At 52.1% G+C, this 24,111-nt stretch overlaps 1 protein-coding gene across 1 annotated transcript in view; it reads right to left on the bottom strand.

The window, feature by feature from the left end:
- The window catches only part of SEMA3F (semaphorin 3F), a 13,529-nt gene extending 9,390 nt beyond the window's left edge, over window positions 1-4,139 (bottom strand). Inside the window, exons 1-2 of the mRNA XM_026055001.1 lie at window positions 3,997-4,139; window positions 3,640-3,847 (exon numbers count right to left, since the gene is read on the bottom strand). Of these exons, the coding sequence (XP_025910786.1) occupies window positions 3,640-3,847; window positions 3,997-4,041 (253 nt within the window). The 5' untranslated portion in view covers window positions 4,042-4,139. The remainder of the gene's footprint in view (window positions 1-3,639; window positions 3,848-3,996) is intronic.
- Window positions 4,140-24,111: the final 19,972 nt, after the last annotated feature.

Here is a 24,111-nt window from a genome sequence, read left to right as displayed (position 1 = left end):
CCCCCCGAACCCTCCTATAGCACAGTCACAGTCGTGTGGGTGTGCAAGAAGGACAATAAGATCTTGTCTCTTGCTTAACCACTCCTGAAACAACATCCACTAGGGCCCTGACACCTGGCCTGTGGCCAACAGGCTTTCCCATGGTCCGCATCAGTCTGTGACATCCAGCATCAGGTTTTCCGGCTGGCTGCCGGGACAAGCTGACTCCCCCACCACTGTGCACAGGTGGCTGCTGTGTAGGACACAGCTATTGCAACAGTTGCTGCTCTGGTGAGCGCCTGCTCCAAGACATCAAGACAGAAAGTCACTGAGCTGGAGAGACTGCAGCTGAGAACTGCGTTAGAGCTCCTAGAAATTGTAACACGTTGCTTTTCTATTCAAAGCTGGCAAGATCCAACTAAGGAGAAGGTGAAGGCCAGCTACATGTTCTGGCAGGTTGTTTTTGGCTTTCGAGCTGTGTGGGGGAAAGGTACAAAAGTAGGGTCAAGGGAAGGGGAGATGGGAAGGGGTTGCTGGTGAATGGGAGCTTGGAGCTAGAGGGACATGAAATGTAGATGGTAACCTGGGGCAATCTGGTATGACTGAGGCTGAGAAATCACCCTGGACCATGCAGATGGAAGCAGTTTGCCAGAAACTAAGTGAGGGAAGCTGTCGGGGAAGTGAGCGCTGGCCGGCATGGATGGGAGCACGGGTACAAGTGAGCAGAGCGTGCCAGGTGGGGCGTACATGGCCTTGGCTTCTCTGTTCAAAATGCACCCGCTGATCGCAGAGGCTATTGCTCTCTTCCTTCCACCCCATTTCCATGGGAGAGAGGAAGCGGGGCCAGTTGTTGTGAGCTGGAAATGCCACTGACGTCTGCTCCTCCCTGTGAGGAAAGGACCTGCTGGGGYGCATGCAACAAGCAGGGGTCTCTGCCCGGAACTGCGCCACTGCAGCCCGGCCCGCTCCGACAAGGCATTTCCTTCTCCCCTTCCTCTGGGGCCGGCCAGTGCTGGGGTCAGGGCTCTAGTTACTGTGAGACAGAGAAATCCCCCTCTCTGCCAGTAACTGCTCCCAGCTGCTCCCAGGGAGATCCCTGCCAGGAGGAAGAGCCCTCACACTGCTCCCAGAAAAATTTCCACAGTCCCAGTTCACTCAGCCCTTTCCCTCGTGTACCCGAAGGGTCTCCTCGGGATGCCTCTGGGTGCCGAGCTGGCTGGGTCCCCAAGCAGGCTCTAGTGTATTGTCCACCCTCCTGCTTCTGCCCCAGTGCAGGCTGCTCCCCTGACCTGCTGGATCCAGACAGAAATGTAGGGCAAGGCACCGGAAAGGCGATGTGGGGGTAGGGAAAGTCAAAGATTTATCCRATACACAGGTGAAATTAAGTGGAGTGGGGCAAGGCTGGCCCTCGGGGACGTGCCTGCTCGGCTTGTAACAACGAGAAAGCTGCTATTATCACCACTTCATCCTCTGGTCTGCCCTGGCCCTGTCCAATGATGAGATCAGGCAGGCCTGACGGAGGAGCCCTCTCTGCTGGGCTCTCAGGCCTGCTGCAATATCGGGTGGGAAGATCTGACCCGGCCCTCAGGAAGGATTCACTGCCCTGCACTTGCAGCATGAAATCAATGGCAGAGTTAATGGGACGATGAGCACCATGGTCCATGCCACGTGCTGTGGCATGGTTCTGCTCCTTTACCAAAGGGATGGGGCATTCAAATGTCATTAATTCACATGGTGTATGTGCAGGAAGCTGTCAGCTAAATGCGCACAAACCATCCTTTCTTGCCCCCAGTCCGTCTATACAAACAAGACATCTGATTCAGGTGCCAATCCGTAAGGCAGGGAATCAGGTGGTCTCTGAAAGCAGCTGTGCGATGGCTAAAAAGATGGGTGAGTCCAGAGAAACATCCTCTCTTTTGTGTTATCTCCAAAGGCCATGGTGTGTTTTCCTTTGTTGTCAGGATCACCGAAACTGCCTTGTCCCATCCATCATCTCTGCCTGCCCCTTAGCACCAACACCCTCAGTGCAGGGTGACCCTGGGCTTCCTGGGGTCACAGCCCGGCTGTGCTGGGAGACCGTTCTCCCTCCTTCCCTCAGCCGTAAGAAAGAGCCAGACCAAGGGGAYGACCCCTGAAGCCCAGGGGAGGCTTGGCTCTAAATCAGGCTCCAGCCTCTCTCTGCCATTGGCTGATAAGAGCTGCGTCAGTGCAGCTTTTGGTGCAGATAACCAGAGACTCACCAACCTCCTGCCCTGCTGCAGTGTGATGGCTTCTGGATCCTGCCCAGCTGGGTTGGCTCTCAATCAGAGATAGCTAGAAGACCCATTTGCCAGCTTCTAGCTGTGCCAACCCCAGATTATTACAGTAACAGGAGCTCAGAGAGGTGCTGTAGTTTCACTGCATAGTCATGCTGCTATATAGCCTCAGAGTAAGAAAACAGAGAGGCTCAACGCAGGCCAGCATCAAGGCTGACCCAGCGTGACCCATGTTTACCCCGAGGCTGCTTCTTGCACAGTTGTGATTGTGTTTGCTGCCTCCGATCTGCCGGAGCGCTATTACAAACCTCCTCCTTGCCTCCTCGACAGGGTGGGAGCTGCTGCTGTTGTTCCTGGCCCCGTGCCCTGTGCCCCATCCTTCCTTCACTCTCCCAGCCTTCGGTGCTGTCATTTCCTTCTCATGCGCCTGCTTACATCTTCTCCCCCCCGGTCCGTGCAGCTCCACCTGCCTCCCCCATGCTGGGATCTGACAGCAAGGCTGATCCTGTAGATGCTGGAGTGGATGTAATCTCAAAGGCTGCTTTATTTTTTTCTTTCCTAGGGGTTTTTAAACCTAAACTTCTCAGGCCATTGTGTCCTTGAAGCTGCGTTGTGCTGTCCATGAGTCACATCCCCTGTCATTGTTCGTATTGTCCTTGAGCCCTCCTGATGCTGGGAGCTTCCTCTTCTGCCTCTGCCCAAGACTTGAGGGCTTTTGGCAGGTCTGGCCCCAGCACGCTGTGGGGCTTTGAAGTCAGAAGACCCTCTGTGTTCCTGCTGGCTGAGCAGCCTCCTCAGCCTCCTCTGGCTCCAAGGAAAGACAGGCCCTGTACTGCACTTCCAAGCTGGGTCCCATCTCCCCGCCGGGATATCCTGCTGGAGACTGAGCRGCCTGCAGCGGGCCCCGGAAGATGGGGCTCGCTGCAGGCCATGTCTGTGAGGCTGTTACAGGGCAAAACTGCTGACGGGAGGGAGAGGAGGGGGAAGGCAGCACTGCCTGGGGCTTAGCGTCCCCATCGCACCGCGAGTGTGAAAACAGGGGATCTTCCCCCGGGGCTACCCAGGTCAACCCCAGCCCAGGACACACTGTAAGGTGCACAGAGTGAGTGTGGGCAGAAAGGAGACATCCCTGGCTGTCTCGGACCTGGGCTGCACCCAGGCAGGGCATTCCGTTCTCTGTGCTGCATCCTCAGGGGCTGTGCTTGGGGCTTCAGCTGCGGTTCATGAAGCATCCTGAGGGCTCAGAGCTGGCACACGTAGATATGTTGCAGCCACGATCTCCTGCCTCCCTCGAGCCCTGGCCCATCCTGTCACCCTGGCTGGAGAACACTCCTCCCAGCCCTTTGAAGTGAGGCACAGGCCCCATGGAAATCCTGTCTGCCGGCAGCCTCCAGGGCCCTCTTACCTTTGTAGGAGACGCGAAGGCGAGGGGCATGTTGCTTCCAGGCCCCGCTGGTGTCTGGGTACAGCAGGAGGATCCAGAGCAGGAGAGTGGAGAGGGGAGGCCTGCCGCTGTGGGAGGCTTTCATCTTGGCGCTCTGCTGCTGGGGATAGGGGCAGGTCTCCCTCACAGTACCATGGTCCACCCGCAGAGATGCCACCTTCACCTCCAGCTGTAAGAAGAAAAGGGGAAAGTCTGCACCTCTGCGGGCTGTGTGCAGACTGAGACTCCATCCCACTGGCCCCATGGACCCATTGCTGAGAAGACGGGCTGCTCTAGACATCTCAAGCGACAGCATGGCAGGTCTCCAGCAGCATGTACCTGAGGAGGCGTTAGGCCAGCTGCCTGGCAGAGAGGAGCTACCATGCTCTGCCTAAGAGCGGGCGTCTGGCCCCAAACACACCCACAGCACTGCAAAATTAGTCAGTACTGTTGAGCGCAGTGTTGCCGAGGGAGGTCTCTGGCCACAACTGGAGTTCAACAGACTGGGCAGGGGTGGTGAGGCACAAGCTGAGTATCTGAACTCCTCCAGGCCCCTGATGGAGCCTGCCGCAAAGCGCGTCATGACTGATAATCTGACCAGAGCACCTGCAGGCTCTGAGGAGGGCCAGGCCCCATTAGTCTCTCCGAAACACAGACTCAGGGGGAGACAAGGCCTGTCTTGAAGAGCTCCATCAGCCTAAACTGACAGGTGGGAGGAAAAGCAGGGGTTTTCCCAGAGAAGCGAGTATCTCACTTGCTGGGCTATCCTTGCAGCCTCCATGGTTATTGATGGTTATAGTATGACGAGGAGAACTTCTGAATGTCTCCAGGGCTCTGGGGTCTGGATGCCTTCACATCACAGAGCAATTCGGATCCCAAGTAGGTGCTGTACACCCTACACACATGCGCACACATCTCCAGGAGCTGTCAAAGCAGCTCTTGCTTGCAGAGCCCTAGTTCACAGGGCCAATTTGAGTACCGGGAAATCCAGTGCCTGCTGCGTGGCTGGGAAGCCTGCTCACAGCCTGCATCGTCTCCTGCTGCCCAGGGGCGCCGACACATYTTTCATAACAGAGAATTCAAAAGACCAGCTATGACAACCCGGCTGAGGGATGTGTGCGTTGTGATGTCTGTGGGCCCAAGGAAGGCACGCCAGCGTCTATCAGCTCCTGGACACTAACGACTGGGAGCATTCCTACCCTCTCTTCCATTCACACATCCACAGACACAGTATTATTGCCTTATTCACCAACTCCCACACATCCTGGAGGGGAACAGAGCTGGACTGACAGTTCACAGCAATTACTCCAGGCAATTTAGCCATTTTTTCCTGCTTATAAATGTCCTGGTCTCTAAATGTCTACTCCAACTATCCGACACTCTTGCTGTGTATTCAGTTCTATGAGTCCCCTGGCTGAAAGACTTAAAATGAGTGTAGAGGTATTTGGCCCAAGGAATAGGGGATTTCTGTAGTCTCTGTTATAGTCTGTGTAGGAGTGAACAGGCAGGCAGAGTCCAGAGAAGCCAAACATTTTAAACTGCCTTGTTCTCTATCTTCCACAAGACGGAGCACCAGGCTGGGCGTATGGACACAGTTTCAGGCTTTCAAAAGCACGGCTTTTTATCTCTCTGGTGGGAAACTGGGAGAAGACAGCTAGATCTGCTGCTCAGCAGCTTTCCAGTCCCTTTTTGCATTCACAGAGTCTTTGCATGGTGCAGGTTTGTGTGCAGTCCCCTGGGACAGCTCCTTTGCTGACTTTTTCCCTCGCCTTTATTGTAGTTAACCAGTTACAGCCTAAAACTGTGCAGATCTAACTGCCACCCACCATCGCAGCCCTCACCTAGATAAACTCAAGCCAGGTGGCTTTTTAGGGGACACATGCTGAAACGGGAGAGAGCAGGCGACACCACTGCACTAACAGTTATTCTCTGCCAGATGAAGGTTAGAGTCTCAGTCTTTCCCCAGTTCCCTTTGTCCTCCAGGCAGGACGGGTACGTTCATCCTCAACACACCACAAAAGGTCTGCTTGATTTCAGTGGCCATACGCCCAGCGCTCTGCAGCTAGTGTGAGGGCTTGGCAGCACAGGAGTGGTTTAGCACCAAGACCTACTAACACTGGTGTGGGTTTGCTGGGTTGGTGCTGAAGGAAAAGATTAGTTCAAAGCCGTCAAAGCCCAGTCTTTGGGTCACTCACTCCTCGTCCATGCCAGTCTCTCCAGCATCACACATGTACATGTTCCCCTTCCTACTTTGCTCATACTCTGGCCAGTGCAACATGCTGCTGCTCTGTACTGGTGYCTCCTACCTGTCCCAGGAGACCTGGCACTACCCTGGATGAGACCTCACGGTGGGTGCCGCACCATTTGTTGTATCATACTTTAGCCTTGGGTTGTTTTCCAAGGCTCCCAAACCACCTCTCCCCTGTGCAGACTTTCTGAGCTCCCAGTTTGGCAGGCCCGTCGCTGTCTATAAAAAAATGATTAGGGGTTTTGCTAGGTTTAAATTGCTCATTCGTTGATACACTGATCATGGAGAGAGGTATTCTCAGGCCACACTGGTGCTCTGCAGCATGGTGGCACGCAGGGGAGCAAGGTTCAGCCTTTGGGGTTAAGCTGTGCCTAGTCAACACATGTAGAGATGCACATGCACCATGTTCCCACCTTGTAAGCACTGAGCTACTAATCCCACCTACGTACAATGTTTTTTTTTTCCCTCTCGTCTTTTGGTTCCCTGCTCCAGAACTGTGCCTTTGAGATATTAGTACCAAGGTCCTTTCCCTCCCCCCACTGCCATACTCACTCCCAGGTGAGAAGTGAACTTACTGAAAATGAGCAGCAGCCGCACAGACCGGAGGGAATGGGCGCTGGTGACTGGCACGTCACTGCAGCTTCAGGATCAGCTAATGCTGGGTGCTGCTGCCTTTACTTTACCCACAAACACATTCCTGCCCTGCAGAGGTAAAGAGCAGTTTTCCTGTGCTGTGGGAACTCTAGCGGTTTTAGCCCTTCCAAAATGCACCAAGTTCATCCATAAAGCAGGGACTGAAGCAGAGCCTCCCAGATCTGTTCTCCCACTGACCCATGGCCACGGCCTGAATGAACAGTGTTATCCCAGAGGTCATCTCAAGGACATGACCGGGATTTGACAAAGATTTTATGCCAATGTACATATGGTTGCTGGAGAACTTGGCCTCTAATTGCAGCTTTCTATAAATGGAGCAGGGCCTGCGCTAGGCTTAGGTTTGGGGACAGCAGTTGACACTGGGAGGAACCTTTCATGACCCGAAGCTCCAGGATATTCCAGGGTGGGCCCAGGATTCTGCAAATGGCAGGCAGGGCACAGCTCCCTCCCTCTGGGACATACTCACGCACAGGCCACAGAACAAACATTAGGGAGCAGCAAAAATGTTTTGCATGCCTGCGGCATGGGCTGAAGCAGTGGGGCAGGAGTGCACGCTCACACAAACTGTTTGGCTGTGCCAGCACTTTGTTTCCTTCCCCTGTGGATGCCAAAGGAAGGTTTTATTGCAACAGGAGTGGGAGCCACATGCAGAATGAACCCACAGATCAAAGCAATGCCTTGGCAGAGCTGTGTGCAGGGTCAGAAGAGTTGGAGATGTTGCTGGAGGGGATTAAAGCGGACCAGGAAAGAGAAATTTGTTGGAAGATAACTTCCAGTAAGAAAGGCTTCTCCTATAATCCCTTGTATCATGTGTCTCCCRAGCCTGGCTCCCCTCAGGGCTCCCCCCCACCAGTGCCACGGAAGGCCACAAAGCAGGCAGCAGTGAGGAACTTGGCACGTCCATCCTCTGATGCCCAGCTAAAAACCCATCTTCCTCTCGGCGGGAATTGCCTGGTTTTGTCTGCAAGGCCTGGAGTGGAGGCATCCTTAGCTGTGCCAGTTTGACYGGGTAAAGTGGCTGGAAACACGCAGTGGGGTCACGGCCCCTTCCTATAAACCTYGGCCCAAATATTCCTGGAGGTGAAGAGCTTGTCACAGGCAGAGTTTACACTGAGAGGGGGAGAGCGGGTGTCTAGTGGATGGAAACAAGCTGCGGATGATGGATCCAGGGTTAAATTAAACACTCCCGACAGCTTTAAATAATCAACTGTCCTGAGCTACAACTATTTCTATCTCAGTTTGGAGAGTGAATTGCTGATGAGAGCAGACTGCTGGGGTGAGGGGATTTCTGTGGGTTTGGCTTTGGAGTCTGGGTTAAGGCAGTGAAGATTTCATACCCTGGGCACCATGAGGGCCTGAGGGAGAGGAAGCATTTTGCAGCCCCTGTTTTATGGGGAGTGGCAGTAACATTTTTGATGGAATTCAGCCCTTTAAACCAACTCCTCCGTCTGCTTTCTTGTTCTGACACACACACACACACACACACACACACACACACACACTACCAGTGCCTGTACAGCCAGGCATGATCACAGGAGAAGACACGCACACCTTGTAACCCTGCCTCACACTGCTCTCTGTGCACCCTATGGTGCTCCAACCCCCCCCCCCCCCATGGTGGCCCTATGTCGCCCCATGAATGCATCTTTACTTGGTCAGTAAAGTACTCGGCTATTCCAGCCCTGCTTCCACACACCTCACCCCCAAAACGAGACCTGCCCCCACAGACTCAAATCCTCCTCTGAACAACGCCTGCTTCTTCCTCCTGCAGCGGCTGTGCTCCAACCCAGAGCACAGCGGCCAGCCCTACAGTGCAGTCATTCTCCAGCCCCCTCTGCCCAGGCTCACGGCTGCTGTGGTAACACCAGCCCACCACAGGCTGGCCTGCAGCCAGGAGGGTCTTTGTATAGGCACTGAGCAGCCATGGATGGTGACCTTGATCAGGCACTACAGCCCTGGGTTGAATTTGTACCAGCAGTCCGAGAGATGCCCTAGCCCCATTAGCTATGCTGTGCCTTTCCTTCCCCTTTCTTCTACGAGAGATGTGCAGAAGTCTAACAGATTTAAGGCTCTGGACTGTCATCTAAATTCACCATTCCACGCCACTGCGCTGAGCTTTTCCTTTGCTTATTCATGAAAGGACTGATTTCCCTCTGACAATGCCTGTTTTCTGTGATGCCATGAATAGYGTAACTACCCAAATTTTAGAGCGGGAAAGGCCATGGCAGTAGATTTATCAGGCTATGGATTATCATCTCCCAAGATAGAAGGGCATGCTGAACTTGAGCTTTTTAGCAATCCTATTGCACTAACATCAGATCCCTCATGCTTCCTCCCTGCCCAGCACAGCCTGGCATGTGCTCTACCAGTCTCACAGGCCCCRATTGTTTCCTAGCTAATCCGCAAACTCCATTTGCAGAATATTGCCTTCTTGAGTTACACTTTAGGCCCGGCCAGGCCATGGCCAGGAGTTAAAGTGCAGGGCCCCAACAGCTGGGGGACCTCAAGGGAGCAGCCMTCAGAGAGCTGGGGGGAGGAACGGGGCTGCACTGTGGTGTGAGCATTAAACCTCAGCAATCCTCCCTGCATGGGGAAGAAAACCCTGTGCTAGACCTCATTTAGCTACCTCACTAGCCAGTTATGTGAGATGGGAGAGTTTCAGAGAGCTGAAATCCCCACGTGGGGCTGGCACTATATGAGACTCACAAACAGATAAGCTCCCATAGCTCCCAAGATGATGTCTTGAGATCCAAGCCTCTTGCTCCGGGGGCTCGCTGCTTGAGGCTGTCCTGACTTCCGCAAGAGAAACTCTGCAATGAAGTTGGAGGTGCAAATAAATTCCACTCCAGCTGGAAGGGACTAAGTGCTGCTCTGGCATTTTGGGGAAACAGGAGAAAGGAGTCTCACTCCTGCAAAGAAACTGAGGTGCAAAACCAGAGGAGCACTTCAAAGCTGCAAAGCAGACTCCTAACTCCCTGCGCAGACAAGGCTCTCCCACAGCCAGGCCTCAGCTGACAGCAAGGAGGAGAGGCAGACAGGATAGCTGTGCCTCTCCATCACAGGGGTCTCCCCCTCTCCCTCCCCTGGTTCAGCCTGTCTGTGCCCATTTGTGCACACTATTTGTGGGGCTGGTGTCTGCACGTGGCATGGTGTGTGCTGTGCAAATGCTGGTCCACACGTGCAGGGAGAGTACACAGCGGGATCTATCAGTCACATGTCTTGGCATGCACCTCTGTGTGCGTATAGATGGGTCTTTTTCATAAAGAGATGCCTGTCCCGCTTCCTGCCCACGCAGGCCTGCAGCACAGAAATCCTCCCTGTTCAGCSCAGGGTTTTGGTTGTTTCCCTCCATCTCATGCAGCATGATGGATTCCCCAGCAGCTGCTGCTCCTGCTTCCCAGGGGGAGGCAGCTGTTRTCCTTTTCCAAAGGAGAGGACAAAGCCACTGGGGCCCTTGGCTCCCTCAGTGCCTTCCCCCAATGCCGCTGGGCTGCTGCAGCAGTGACTCCAAGGAAGCTTGCAGTGCTGAGCYGTGTGCGGAAAGGGGATGGTGGCACCCCATGCCTCTAACACGGTATCGGAGTAAGGAGCACGAAAGCCAGAACCAGAGTTTGGGTGGCACCAGGCACCATGGTGTGCACTGGGAAATGGCAGGGTTTAATTGAAACCCTCAGTAACACAGGTCGCACGTGCCCAACAGCACACKGCCCACGCAGAGCCCTAAAGGCCAGCCGACGAGGGGAAGCGAGAGGAAAGGGTGCATTTCTGCAGTTTGAATAGAGGAATTGTTAAACGGCGGAACAACACTGAGGTTGCTCAAGCTTCTCTCACATTTCTCTGCCATCGCACGGCAGGCCTGGCCAGCAGGCCCTGTTCCAGCCGGGAGATCTCCTGACAGCCTCCTACAGTCCTGCCTTGTGAGATTAAAGACTACGATCACAATTATCCCCTGATCACTGTTTCTTGCCAACCGCTGATGCCGAAGCGTGCCAAGCACTGAGAGCATGAAGGAATGAGTTCCAGCTGCTGCTGGCACACGCCGGCCCCTTCAGACGGGCTGAGTTAGCTTTGCCCCATCTGCACTTCATCCCTGCCTCGCAGAAGGGCTCCTTGCTAACAGGTATGTGATAACAACAATTAGGGCAGAGACAACTCCGCTGCATTCAGTGCGGTAACCCGGCAGGTCTTGGTAGTATCAGCAGGACTTTTCCGCCTGTTTCAACACTTGGGAGCATGAACTCTTTGTCCATTTTTTTATTTCTTATCTGTTCTGATGTAAAAAGATTCCCGGTCCCTGAGAACTGGTGTATTATGTAAAGTGCACCCCACCTGCACCTCTGCATGAACATGGACCTTAGGGACTTGGACGCTATAGCTGACCAGCTCAGGGAGTGAGCTCTGCAACTGGTTTCACTTTTTTTCTCCACTGAAGCATTGACAAAGTCATGTCCATCACAGGCTGTGAACTTGTCCATCAGAGCTATTCAGTGATCTTGGCAAATCCCATCTGTCTCTGCTCTTTTGTGCTGAAAGGAATTTTCCACCTGTTTGGGGAGGGTAAGTGGGATCTGGGCTCAACTGCTTACCTTGAGGGGAGAAAATCTTTATGTTTGGAATGTACAATACAGCTTCTCCTCTAAAGGTATTCTTACCAGGCCCATGCATGGCCATGGTATTAATAACTGTATATAAGGGCATGAAGAGCTGTCTTCCTTTTAACAATCTGCTAATTCCTTTCTAGGGAGGCCACTTGCTCCCTCCCTGTGCATGGCTCAGCCCATACCTTTTCCTTGCTCCTGTGAGACAGTTAGTTTAGAGAGAAGTGTGATCTATATCTCGACTCCCAGAAGTCAGGCTGGGAAGGTGTCCCAGCAGCTGAGCTTGTCTCAGTGCACGGCCATGGGCCGAACAGTTTGTCCTGTGCTTTCAGGTTYCCTCAGGGCTTTGTTGGTCTGTCTGAATGTGTTGCTCGGGCCAGGTAGTACTTGTCAAAGGTAACCCCAGCTATTCCTCCCTCTAATTCACCTCAAGGCCATCCAGCAGAGCAAACTGGTACAGGGAGGTACCAGAAGGAACAGGCCTGCCCGCAGGTTGGCAGCGAGCTGAGAGGAGTCATTCCAATAGCAGAAGGGTCTTGGCTGACTGACCTACRCTTCCAAATGGGAGTCGTTTGCAGTCTGTCTCTCATGCCAAAGCAAATAACCTGTTCACAGCCAGTGAGCAGGGAAAGCAGGAAAGCACAGYGCAGGTCCACCTTGCAAGTCTCTGGTCCCCTAAAAAGCTTTCGGAGTACAGGGTGCTTCAGGTGCCTCAGAACTGCTGAGTCCAGGCAGATACAACTCACGGGAAATCACTCATACAGGGGGTTCTTGGGACTTGGGGCTGGGCCCAGAGCACCCTCCAGCTGTCCCCTCACCATACCAGCGCCACATTTCCACACCTCAGTTTGCGGCTTTTGCAACTGCATCCCCAGCACCAAGCAGTGCTAAAGTCCTGTTGCCAAACTCCCAGCTTAGGTAAGCGGTTGTGGGAAGCTGCCCAGTCCAAGACTTCACGGAGGGGGGTAAACCACGACAGGAAGCCAGCTGGCAGCTGTGCAGAGGCATATTCAGAGGAAGAAGGCTGGGCTCCTCCCCAAACAAAGCAGAGGGTCACAGAGGTGAGACAAGTGCGTAGCAATTGTGTCTCACGCTAGGCAGGCAACGTGGCCTCATTTCCTGGCTGTTCCTTCAGTTCCTCACTGTGGGGAACCGCTGGCCCCAAAAGACAGTGTGATGTCAGCTGGTCCCGCTCTGAAAGCCCTGCCTCAGAACAGGTCACACCACTGCCCAGAGCTACAGCGTGTGCAGCGTTGAGGTTGAGGGTATTGGCCACTCTGGTCTACCCCAGCTCTCTGTTTTCAGTAGCCTGGGAGCTGTCATACAACTAATCTCAGCCCATCTATTAGAAGGCAGCAGTGGATTTACTTAGCATATTAAACCTACCGCCTAATGGAGTTGAGAAGCTTAAAATTCTTTCACGTTTGTGAAGGGACTTGCCATCCTCTAATGGTGTGTTAAAGTACCCAAATAAGGTATCAAAGAGCCTCTATCCTGCCCACTCTGCTAATGGGCCAGATCCCCAAAGCCTCAGGAGTCTCCAGAGGCACAGCCACATTCCTGAGAGCCATTTATACTAAGATGCCAGCACATGGGCTGAAACCGACACTTGTCACCTGTCCACCACATGGCCTGATATTCAATACAGCATTTGAAAGGCTCAAGGAGTTTTACCCCACTGAGGAGCCGTTTTTTGAACTTCAGACTTTTCAAGCTGGATCTAGCTGCATCGTGAATGTGGTAAAATCCAGCAGAGGCTCCCCAGGGCTGAGAGTCAGAGAGCATTCTAGCCAGGAGACGGGTTTGCTAGCGCTTCTCCCCCCAGCCTGACTGAAGAGCCTCTGCTGGGGAGAGTGGGTGGGTGACACCCAGGGTTTTCGTATAGAGCCTTTCACCTCTAGGTCACTGGCTCTAGCCTGGGCAGAGTCAGTTGTCACCTAGTGTGACTGCTGGTCCTTCAGTGGCCACTGGAAAAGAGGTGGCGGCCACGGTTAGGGTCCTTGTGGGCACATATCAACATCCTAATGGGCCTCTCTGTAGKACCCCAGGAGAAAGGCCACGGGCGGGAGACAGCTGCATCCTCAGAGGTATTTCAGCTCTGATACAAGAGAAACAGCCTTGGGGGACAGGAGAAGCATCCCTGCTCCATGGACAGACAGGCTGCAGTCTTCTCCAGGGCTCTCCAGCCAGTTGCTATTGCTACCTTAAGCTGCCAAGATGTTTTGCAGCGTATTTAGATGATTTGTAGAGCACACTTACTTGCCAAACTTCATTCATAACGGAATTATCACTCTGCACCTCCAGACCTGTTGGACAGGGGTGCTCAGCACCTCTCAGAGAGCAGTGGGGGGCTCTGCAGTTCCCCACCTATAAAACCAGGGCCATTCTCACGCAGGAGCTGGCTGTGAAGCACCTGCTCCTTAGCTCAGTGACCCAGCTCATTGGATTCACTATTGCTGGCCAGTGTCATGAAATTACATGACTGTGTGTTGCACTCCCAGGGACTCTCTCTGTCCCAGCTGAGGTCGCCTGCCTCCCCCCCGACACTTGAAAGCTCTGCAGTGTTTTCTTTTAATCAAAAGGAACCCTGCTCTTTGCCCTCCCTTGGCCCACTGCACTAATTGGAACAGGCTGAGCAGGCGTGGGGGGCTTTGCCAGAGAAAGTATTTTAATGAGGATGAAGGGTTCCTGCACTGTTATCTGCTTCTTCTCAGAGCCTCTTGGCTGCAACTGCTTGGTAATTACAGCTTGGATTCCCTGGTAAGCTCTCTGACTTGCATGACTTGGACCCCTGCAGAGCACCATGCTTCTGCAGCCTCTGACAAGAGCTGCCCTTTTCTCTGGCACACTGCTGCCTGCATCTCCACACTAATGGGTAGGACGTGCTATTCAGAGCGTCAGTCTTCCTGCTGCTTTTGAATGGCATTGCTGTTGAATTAGTCTCAGTGTCTCTCTTGGACTGGGAGGGGTAATGGGAGAGCAGGAGGTAGAAGAGAGACACTTTTAACTGACCAGAAGCCAAAGGGACACATTTTTGCCTAATGGTTGYCCTGATTAGCTCCAGAATTGCTGAGCAAATCTGCAGTCCCTACCCAAGCAACTCTGCCAGAGAAGGCAAGGGGGTGCTTTTCTGGAGTAATAAGTGCTGGATCTGGCCCAGCTGCAGCCTTCATGGAGGGTTTTTCCTAGGAATTAGTGACCAGCTGAGAGACTGCAGATGGATGTCAGGCCATTCACCCCATTTGGCCATTCATTCATTCTTCCCCAGGAGAGACACTCTGTCCCAGGTCAACTTTAGGGTGAGCTGAAAACGAAGGCACATTTGTCAGGCATTAGGACAGTTCAGTTGCTGACCAGCTGAGTTAGCTTCTGAGAGAAAAGAAACAGGGCACTCTTCTGGCGGCAGCAGCATGCTTTAAGGCAGACAGCTCCCCTTGTTGCGACCGTTGAACATATTAGTCAAAACAGAGAAAACTCAACTCTGTGCCTCAGGTGGTTGTAAGTAGGAAAAACCTCTTTACACCAGGACTCCTAATGCCAGTATCCCCAGCTGACTTGCCTGATTTGAACAGTGCAGTACAGCGGTAAAGACCACTGTGTACCATGCCTAGTGTATTGCTTACAAAGACACACAGTTCCTGCCCAGTTCCTACTGCATCTGAAGGTCTCTTAGACCTTAATGTACTTATCCCCAAGGCATGCCAGGGTGAAAAGCCACTGTGACTAACGTTGTCCCAATGGGGAATTGAAGCACAGATGGGCTAAGTGACCTGCTAGTGGCCAAAAAAGGATCAGTAGCAGGGCAGGCAGCGAATACAAGTATCCCGTATTCTTCTAAATAGSAGATCATCCTCCTGTTGCACAGACCTGAGCTTTGAGAAAGCTCAGAGCTGAGCCTGACTCTACCACTGCCCATGTGTGAGTGAGCATGTAGGCTTCAGCATGCAGTGGCACAGCTGTCACTGAGGGACTGTGCACAAGCATGCACCGTGGGAAGAGCAGCTCTCTCAGTGGACAATGGACAGATTGAAACCGAAAGCCATTTTCTTTCATGCCTCAAAATACTCTGTTCAAATTAGCTGACATCAGTGATCTCCTCCTGGAAAACAGGGAAATTAACCTGAGCTTGATGGTGGGAGAAGCAAAGTAGTTTCTGCACACAATAAATGGCAACTTGCCAGCGTGCTGGACAAGAACAATAACTCCGCATGGACATGTTCTTGTGAACTGCATTGTTTTAGGGAAACCATATCCTGGGCAGGCTCCCAGTTCAACTCGGTGTGACATTCGCAACAATTACGCTCTACGCCGCGCAATACAGCTAGTGGAGCTGAATTGTGTTGGCCCAAGCAACGTGCGTGGAGTGCGTGCAGGTACAGCATAGTCAGGGTGTATTTGAGACTATATGGGGTCGCTGAGCACTGAGAAGTCATATCCACATGTGCCAATATTCATATAATGCTCACATCCATGAATAATAAAGGCTTATCTCTGCACTGTTCTGCAGAGSATACATACTAGTGGCAGCCCAGAGCCTCAGGACTCAGAGCCTTAGGTTTGCTGGCCTCTCTGTTCAGTCTCAGTACTGCCAGATTTGCAGTGCTCCCTCTATGGTCTCATGAAATCACTGTAATTCCTTGATATCTAACTACTAATAGATGCAGGACTTTAATGGCTGTGATTTGTGTAATTTGTGTGATTTGGAATAGTCTATAGGGACAACGTGTTTAGGGAGACAGAATGATTTGGCCCCCTATGATCTGATCCCAGTCCTGCAACCTTATGCTGGTCACTTTGCCACTCTGTGCTTCATTTTTCCCAGGCAAAAAGAAARGGAGAAGGTACACCCAACGTCTGTGAACAAGGCATTAAGTGGGAAGTAAATGAGGAGGTGATGTGTAACTCATGGAAGGARCCAAAGAGGACTAAAGTTTGAGACCTCTTCCAAAATGGATAATGCTGTTTTCCTCCTCTTTCATGTTGCAACTTGTCCTCTGCAGGAGCTACTTGCCATCTGGAGGAGAGTGGAGTGGGCCCTGCTGAGCAGACCTCTTCCCAGTGGAAGGCTCCTCAAAATGTGCAGGTAGGGTACGATAGGTCTACTTTGCCSAGTCCGCTCCATCCCCCAGCTGAAAGCCATTCCCAGCCTCACCCCAAGGCCAGCAGGGTACTGAGCTGATTCATCTCTATGTTTTTGACATACTTGTTTCCAATATCAGGTTCATATCTGGGAGAGCAAGTATCTGTAAAGACCCCAGTTACCCTGGGCTCTCTGAGACACCTCTTGCTGTAATCCCAGCTGGGAGTGGGGATAGACCAAACTTGGAGGAAGAGGCAGCTCTGAGAGTTCGGGAGCCAACGTTTACAATAAATCTTCATCCTTGCTGTAAACAGTCTCTGAGAGGGTGTCACAGGAGCACAGCAGAGAGTGAGGAAGCCAGAAACACTCGCCTATGATAACATCTGCCAGCCTTGTTGGCTCAAGGGCTTGGTTTTTGCAAAGAACAGCATTAGCAGTGAGTTCTGCTGTGAATCCTGTCCTAATGGGCTTGCCTCCTGCTCCTTCTGTTTGAATTCAGTGCTGCTGAAAGCTGCCTGCTTGGCAGCCCTGCAGCCTCACATTGCCTCTTATCTGTCAAACAGAGATGGCTCAGACAGTAGCACCCCTTCTCCRGCCTCCACGTACAAACTGCACCTTGGTATTTGGGAGAACAATTTACATCCTTGGGGGTTTCCTGTTTAATTCTCAGCTTAAGGAACTGGACCGAATGAATCCTGTCTTGCATCTTTGTGGAATTCAGTGAGATTAGATTAGGGATGAATTCTTCCCATATTTCTTAAAGAGCTTGATATCTCTGCCCTGGCTTTCAAACTGACTTCCCCATCTTGGCCYATAAATCATAAGGTTGTTTGTTTCTCTGTCATTTTCTATACTGTTGACTCKACAGGAGAAATCTATACATTACAGTAAGCTATCAGCTCTTGYTCCCTCTYTCTCTCTCTTTCACGCACACAGGCACAAGCACAGCCCRCAACACCTCCRTCAGCACTACCCACTCTCTGGTCTCTGTTCTGTGGGACAAGCYGTCAAGTCAGATACCCATGAGGACTGCCAAACTACCCTCACTTTGAAGCCTGTACTAGGACTGTCCAGCGGAAAGCTCAGGCGCGCTCCACCTGGCAAAGGCAGAGCTCCCCGCAGCTAGCGGGTGGGTGGTGGGGCAGGCATGGGTGCATGACAGCCCCTGCGYGGCAGCCGATGGCGTGCATCCCTAGGAAAGGGGCTGGCGCTGAGCACACTGCGCTGTGCGGCTCAGCGGAGACTGGTGTCTTCTGTGGGAGCTCCGTGTGGGTTAAGTCTGAGATGAAGGAAAATCCCGCAAAGTGGCACGTCCCTGTTGCCAAAGTCTAGGGAAGTTAGTTAACAGGCTTTGGGCCTCTTTAAACATCCCGGTCTGCAATTCTATGGCCATTTCCCCTAGAGCACTTTCTCTTCCTCCCTTGGGCCTGAGGCTGCATCGAGAAAATGGTAGTTTCTAGTTTAGCAGAGGTTTCATGCCAGCTAATCAGYGGCTAGATTAATCCAGCCTCATACATGCAGTGATTCCTTATGGGCAATAAACATCTTAACTAAACACAGCCATGGCAACAACCTGAGGCTTGGGGCTTAACGAAGCCCAGCTATATCCTGCCTATTAAATGCTTCCCTTCAATTTTCCCTGGATAGTGCATCCTTCAATCAGTCTGCTAGGCTGTTGTGAGGACTGCTGCGCTTTCAGAAGCTTTAGGTTGCATCAGAGGTGGTCTTATTTCAAGGACAAGAAGAAATAACTCTCTTCCTTTGTCTTAATTTAAGTAAGTTTGCAAAATGCTTTGTGATTTCTATATATAAACATGGATGTATGTATATGTATTATAGATATATTTCTATCTATAAACAAACATTTATTCTTCTTCCTTACATTTTCAAACTGAGTGTCACCAAACTGTTGTACTGAAATATCCACCTCTTTCTAAATTCTACAGCAGTGTAAGACTCTCCAGCCTCCCAGTCATCAATAACCAGGTTCTGAAATACTTACAAGCTGAAGGGTTATTAGTTAAATGATTCCTTTAGAGAGCACTTTGCATTTCTCCAGCTCTGTTTCTTTTCTGCCTGCTATACCGTATGTCCCAAAGTTTCTGAGAACTGAGGCATTGCAGGGAGGGAGGTTCGACAGCTGGCTTGAAGAAGCTGGATTTTTCGGTACTGATAAATTTCATTAAATCCAAGTAAGGAATAATTCCTTCTACGGACTGCAGAGGGAATTTTTCTCCTCAGACCAAGGCTGTCAGAACTGCTAGAATGCAAATGACTGATTTTTATTTGGGGGTGGGGGAAATCCAACAAAGCAGTCTTTGACCAGTGGAAAGGTCCCCAGATTGGACTAACCATTCAGTGAAAATCTGTCCCATACGGGATTTCAAGCTGCCAAAACTTCGCAGCAGAAAATAAGAGCATCAAAGTCAAGAAGCCACAGAAAAAAACAGCTTTGAAAATAAACAGTTCTACCATAATAATAAAACCTTTCTGAATCCAAGTTAAGGCATTAATCATAAAAAAMCAGGCTTCCTATGAACTTTTTCATCACATACTATGGCAAACTGAGGGACAGAATAATCTGTTCTCTTAGAGCTTTGAAAAAGAGAACTGACTCATAAACTCTTCTGCTCATAGACATAAAATGCAACAAGCAGACTTTAAAGCCAGTCATGCACTCACTCACAGTGGGTCAAACCTGGTTTAACCACCTGGTCTGTGCTGGAGCTGCTCTGAGTTGATCCCACTGGAAATGAGAGCATAGTTTGGTCTCAGTGGGGGAGAAACAATACAGAATATTCCAGCCTATTCTGCCAAGTACGCTAACAATTAAAACATTTCTTCGCTACTCACCAGCCAAGAAGCCTGTCGGATCTCACCGGTGGTGCGCTGCTGTCACTTCAGCGGCGAAGCGCCCCTGCTGCGAGCTCACCAGCTTCCCSTGCATTGCCTCCAGCAAAACAAAAGCACCTGAAGTTTGCAGGCAGCAGGGTGGAGTCGGGAGGAGTTATGTCATCTGGAGGCAGCCTTCATTCATAAAACTAGTCCAAGCTGTTGGCAAACCATCTGTTCCACTTCTTTATGTCACGCTCAGCCCTAATCCTCCTTGGCCCTCCCCTATCTGTGGGCAGCAAATGCCATCTAGTGGTAGATGCATTAATTTATCCGTGTAAGTGGTGGCTCTAGGCTTTGTGTGTGTAAACCGGCTGTCGATCATATCATACACACGGCTCTAAGTCTTGCATTAAGTTATAGAAAAAATATGTTGCTTTTCTCCAGAATATTTCATTCTTGGAGAAAACCTAATGGGAGTGAAATATTAAAACAGCCCATCAGATAAGCACTGTATATCTCTCTTCTGTTATAAATGGGAAAATTGAAATGTGGATGCTGTGGACCCGATTTTTAAAGGTATTTAGGCACCATCCCCCTGCTGCCTGGCATATGTGATTTAAAAAAAAAAAAAAAAAAAAAAAAAAAAAAAAAAAAAAAACTCTTTTCCACAAGTGTCTCAAGAGGCTAAACATTATGGAAAGAAAAATCTTGTGGAAATTTGGAATGTTTTGAACTATTAACAGCTGTGTCTGCATCAGCAATAGCACCATACAATGAGAGCAGCCTGTAAAGCTGAGGACCCAATGTATGTACTATACATTTGTCAGGGTTTCTGTTTTTACTCCAGACAAGCTCTAGTCTTGTCCTGTAGAGTGAACGCCCTTTAGTGGCTGGAGAGTATTAGGTGCATCCCTGGAGCACATCTGATTTAGTTTCACCTGAAAGGAATCCAGCTCATGCTCTCCCAAGAYTGAGCTCTCCAAGACTGCTCCAGGATGCAATCCAAAGTGGGGACAGTTGGTGGTTTTGAAAGTGCACCCCTGATCCAAACTAATATGCTAAAGTAGATATATCCYGATGGGGCTTTTGTGTAAAAGGACTTTACCATCTACATGACCAAGGCCTTGAGTGCTGATCAATCCATTTCTTAAGTCCTAATAATAGTAAGGACCCAAGTGAGCTGCCCAAGAGCATATGGAGGGTTTCAGGACCCTGAACAGCCCTGAGCAGCCTCACTTGGGCTTGGGCTCCCCCCCCCCCACACACACCAGCACACTCTCTACCCCCTTGGTCGGGGAGCTCCATTTAAGCTCAGGCGTGGGCCACCAGGCCTTGCCTGAGCTACGTCTGTGCTCTGCTCTGGGTCCTGACTTGCTGACCGGTCTTCCTGGACGGACTTCAGGCTGATGTTGCAGGAAGCCTTATCTCTGGCCTTGCCTCTTGGATGTACCTGGGACCATGTTATAAGCGGCCTTGTCTCCAGTCATGTCTCCTGCTTGTCTGTGGCTGTTGGTGGGACCTGCCACTAACCCCACCCTGGTGGTGCTGGTGCTTTGGTCCTCTGGGGCTATGCCCTGGCTGGTGAGGGCACTGCCTGCGCTGGGGTGACTCTCGGCTCTGGGCTTGCTCTCCTCTGCGGAGCAGCCCCGCTCTTTTGCTCCTCAGACGAAGGGAACCCAGAACACCCAATTCCAGGCACTCCAGCTGCTCAGGCAGATCCTCTCCTTCCTTCTGGATCAAACCAGCACGATGCAATATGAAGTAATGATAGATGTACATAGACAGGCATGCTGCAGGATACAAGTTGTTCCCGAGGGTTCTTTATAACAATGGTGTTTGTAAGGTGATGACTGAAGGTGGCTCCAGGGAGTAAATGTGAAGTTTTAATCCAGCTCTCTGCTGTCTCTGGACAAGCCCATCCTTCCATTGTGTTGGATCTGGGATTCTGTCTCTGGGCGTGTAATGTTCTCATTTTCCAGCTTCCTTAAAGCACACCCAAGTGCTCTGCAGAAAAGCAAGATGTACTTTAACAGTTGGAAATCCTCAGCGGTTCTATCCTGCATAGGAAATAGGGGAATCCTGGCCAGACTTTTGAGCTGCTGGAGATGGCATACAAATAACTCCTGACCTTGGGATCTTGAGAATCGTTTAGGGAAGGTGACATAGCTACAGGTTGCAAGAGAATATAAGGCTAAATGCAAAAATATCCACCCACTGCTAGGGTGGATATTTTGTATTTCCTGGACAGAAGACTCTAGAAAAATACAATTTGAGACTGCACTGTTAAAGAAATCCAACATTCAGAAGAAAAAGAGAACAGCTAGATACATGTATAAAGTGGAAAAGTGAAGCCACTAGATTTCAGCACGTAGGATTTGTTCAAAGACAGGGCTGTTCGGTTCAGCCCACTGGTCACCATGAGCCAGCAGAACTCCATCTCCGCCTACGGCTCCCACAGGGCTTGTATGAGCTTCTCTACTGCTCAGACGCGTTATCACCAAGAGAAAGGATGGAGATCCTGAGCCTTCTTTCCCTCTTGCTCTTCCTGACCTGCTGGGATCAGGGGCCAGCTATCATGGTAGGCCCCCACTGTAGTTTTGCATCCTCCCTTGGGAGCATCCCAGGCTGACCAYGCAGCAGCACTAGATGAGCTCCCGCTTTCTTTCGCCGCAGCTGTTCATCTGAGCAAACTTTGCCTCAAACACCTCGCCTGATGGCGATGCCTGGTTCGGAGTGAGCTACTGAGGCCTGCCAGCGGCATGCTCCGCTGGGGAAAGCTGGACCAGCCCGCAGGGCGCGCGGCAGTGGCCATTACGCAGGGACCTTCAGAGGCGCGTGGCAGCGCTTTCAGCAGCGGGGCGCGGGGAGGCAGCCCCGAGCAGCGCTGGCAGAGAACAGGGGGAAGTGTGTGTGTGTGCAGGTCGGGGGGGATGGAGAAAAGGGGAAATGCCGAAGAAATGATCGCGCAGTGACAGGGAAATGAGGGGAAAATGACTGGAAAGGATGAGAAAGTGGTAATGACGAAGGAAAGGGGAACTGATAGGAAATAGAATTGTGGGGAATTGAAGGGGAAAGACAAAGATAAGGGTTAAACGATGGGGAGGGGATATAGAAAGGTGGCAATGATGGCCAATAAAGAGAAATACCAGAGAAACGAGAGGAAATTACCGGAAAAGAAAGAAAGCAGAAGGGAGGCCCTCCTCACTGCTACCAGACTCCTGCAGGAGACGCCGCCTTGCGTGAATCTCTGTCTGAGGGYGTCCAAACTGTCCCGAAGCTCCGCAACCGCTGCCGGCCGGCAGGGCAGCGAGGCGAATTGGAATGGTGCCCTTCCAGTGTCTCGTGCGCAGGCAGGGAGGAAGGGAAGCAGCCCGCTGGGGTTTGGATAGCCATGGTGAACATTTGCCCTTGGTACGTCCTTCTGTCTTTGCGCTGGGGGCRCTGGAAGCGGCACCCGGCGGAGCAGAGAGCCTGTCCCTGCGGGAGAGACACAAGCAGCACGAGCAGGGCACTGCTGCTGGGCACGTGCCACCCCAACGACCAGTGCTTGCGTGGGGGACGTTGCTGGGCCGAGTACGCTGGGGTGGCTGAGAAGAGAAGGTGAAGACCCTTGTGGGGCAGTCCTGGCGCCACTGGGCAAAAATGGGGCAGAAAGCACGGAGCGTTCCCTTCTGCCCCGTGCCCCAGGCCCCACAGCTGCRTGGGGAGGAGCCCACGGGCTGCGGTGCTGAGCCCTGATGCGCTACCTCACCAGAGAGGCATGCCATCTGCCAGCCAAGGGGAGTTACCTTGTCCTGCAAGGGGAGATTTGGAGACCCCTGAACCTCCCCAGGCCCATCCCCAGGAGTGACCAGCAGTCTCTCAGCTGTGCTGGGAGATCCACAGCACATTTCGTTTGCCAGGTTCCTGCTTTGCCTTTATCCCAGGGCTGGTGTCGGGGAGGGGCGAGCGGGATTGTGTTCTCCTCACGTGGTGGCAAGACCTTCCCCAGAGCACTCTTGCTAAGGGCCAGCTTTGGCAAGCTGGTGAGCGACTGGGCCATGTGCCTCCGGCCTTGCTGGCCCCAGAAGGCTGGTGGGCTGAGAGGGGGTGAAGGGGAAGCGTTTGCTGAAGCCGGGGGGGATTTGGAGCTTCCTTTGGATGACAGGAGGAGGGTACATGCTGCCTTGTCCAAGGTGATGGCTTCTCAGGGCAGGCAGAGTGATACTGCTTTTTATTAACAGGGGTGATTCACTGTGAGGTAGGCAGTATGGACTGGAGAGAGGAAGAAAATGACAGAAGCTTTTCTCCCTTCAAAGCTCACGTGATGGCTGGGGCAATTTGTCCTCAGGCAGTGCTGGAATCGCCCCTCACTCCCACCACAGGGAGCAGAGAAGATTGCTCTGCCGGCTGGGAGCAGGACAGTGCCTGGTAGACATTCCCTCTTTGTCTGCTTCTGATTTCTCTGTGCAACAAGGTCAGCACCCCAAGCCATTGCTGGTCCAACTCAGCTGGCCTGACCCGAGCAGAGGAGTCAGTGTGCACCATGTTTGGAGAAGTCCTGTGAGGGGCCACCAGACTGGGTGGTCTTAAGCTGCCTTGCTGAAGCCAAATGTGGCTCCAGAAAGATCTCTTTGGTAAAGACTTGATCCCCAGGGATTTCCTTCCCCAGCAGCGTTGCAGAGAAGCCCTTGCAGGTCTTGAGGCTTGCCCCAGTGATGGTGGAGATGCACCCAGAGCCCTTGCTGCCCTGGAGGTATACATGCTCCGCACCCTGGACACAGGCCTGGCTGCCCACAGGACGGCACCAGCCCTGCACCACGGGCCCTGCTCATGGCTGGGCTGCAAGGGACCRTGTGCAGGCTGCTGCAGTCCCTGCAGACCCCCTGTGCTAGAGCATCATGTCCAGGCTCAGGACCTGCTGGAGATGAGCCGTTCTGCCAGGCGTTAATGAGGCTGGGGGTAGCTACGGACAGAGCTAAGCTGTGGTTTGGAACACGCTGGTACAAAAGGGCTGGCTGTGCAGGGCTGGTGTGAGAGCACAGCACAGAGGAAAACCA

This window comes from Apteryx rowi, unplaced genomic scaffold, assembly GCF_003343035.1.
Source record: "Apteryx rowi isolate R43461 unplaced genomic scaffold, aptRow1 scaffold_98, whole genome shotgun sequence".
Taxonomy (NCBI): domain Eukaryota; kingdom Metazoa; phylum Chordata; class Aves; order Apterygiformes; family Apterygidae; genus Apteryx; species Apteryx rowi.
This window is presented reverse-complemented; position numbering and strand designations above follow the sequence as displayed.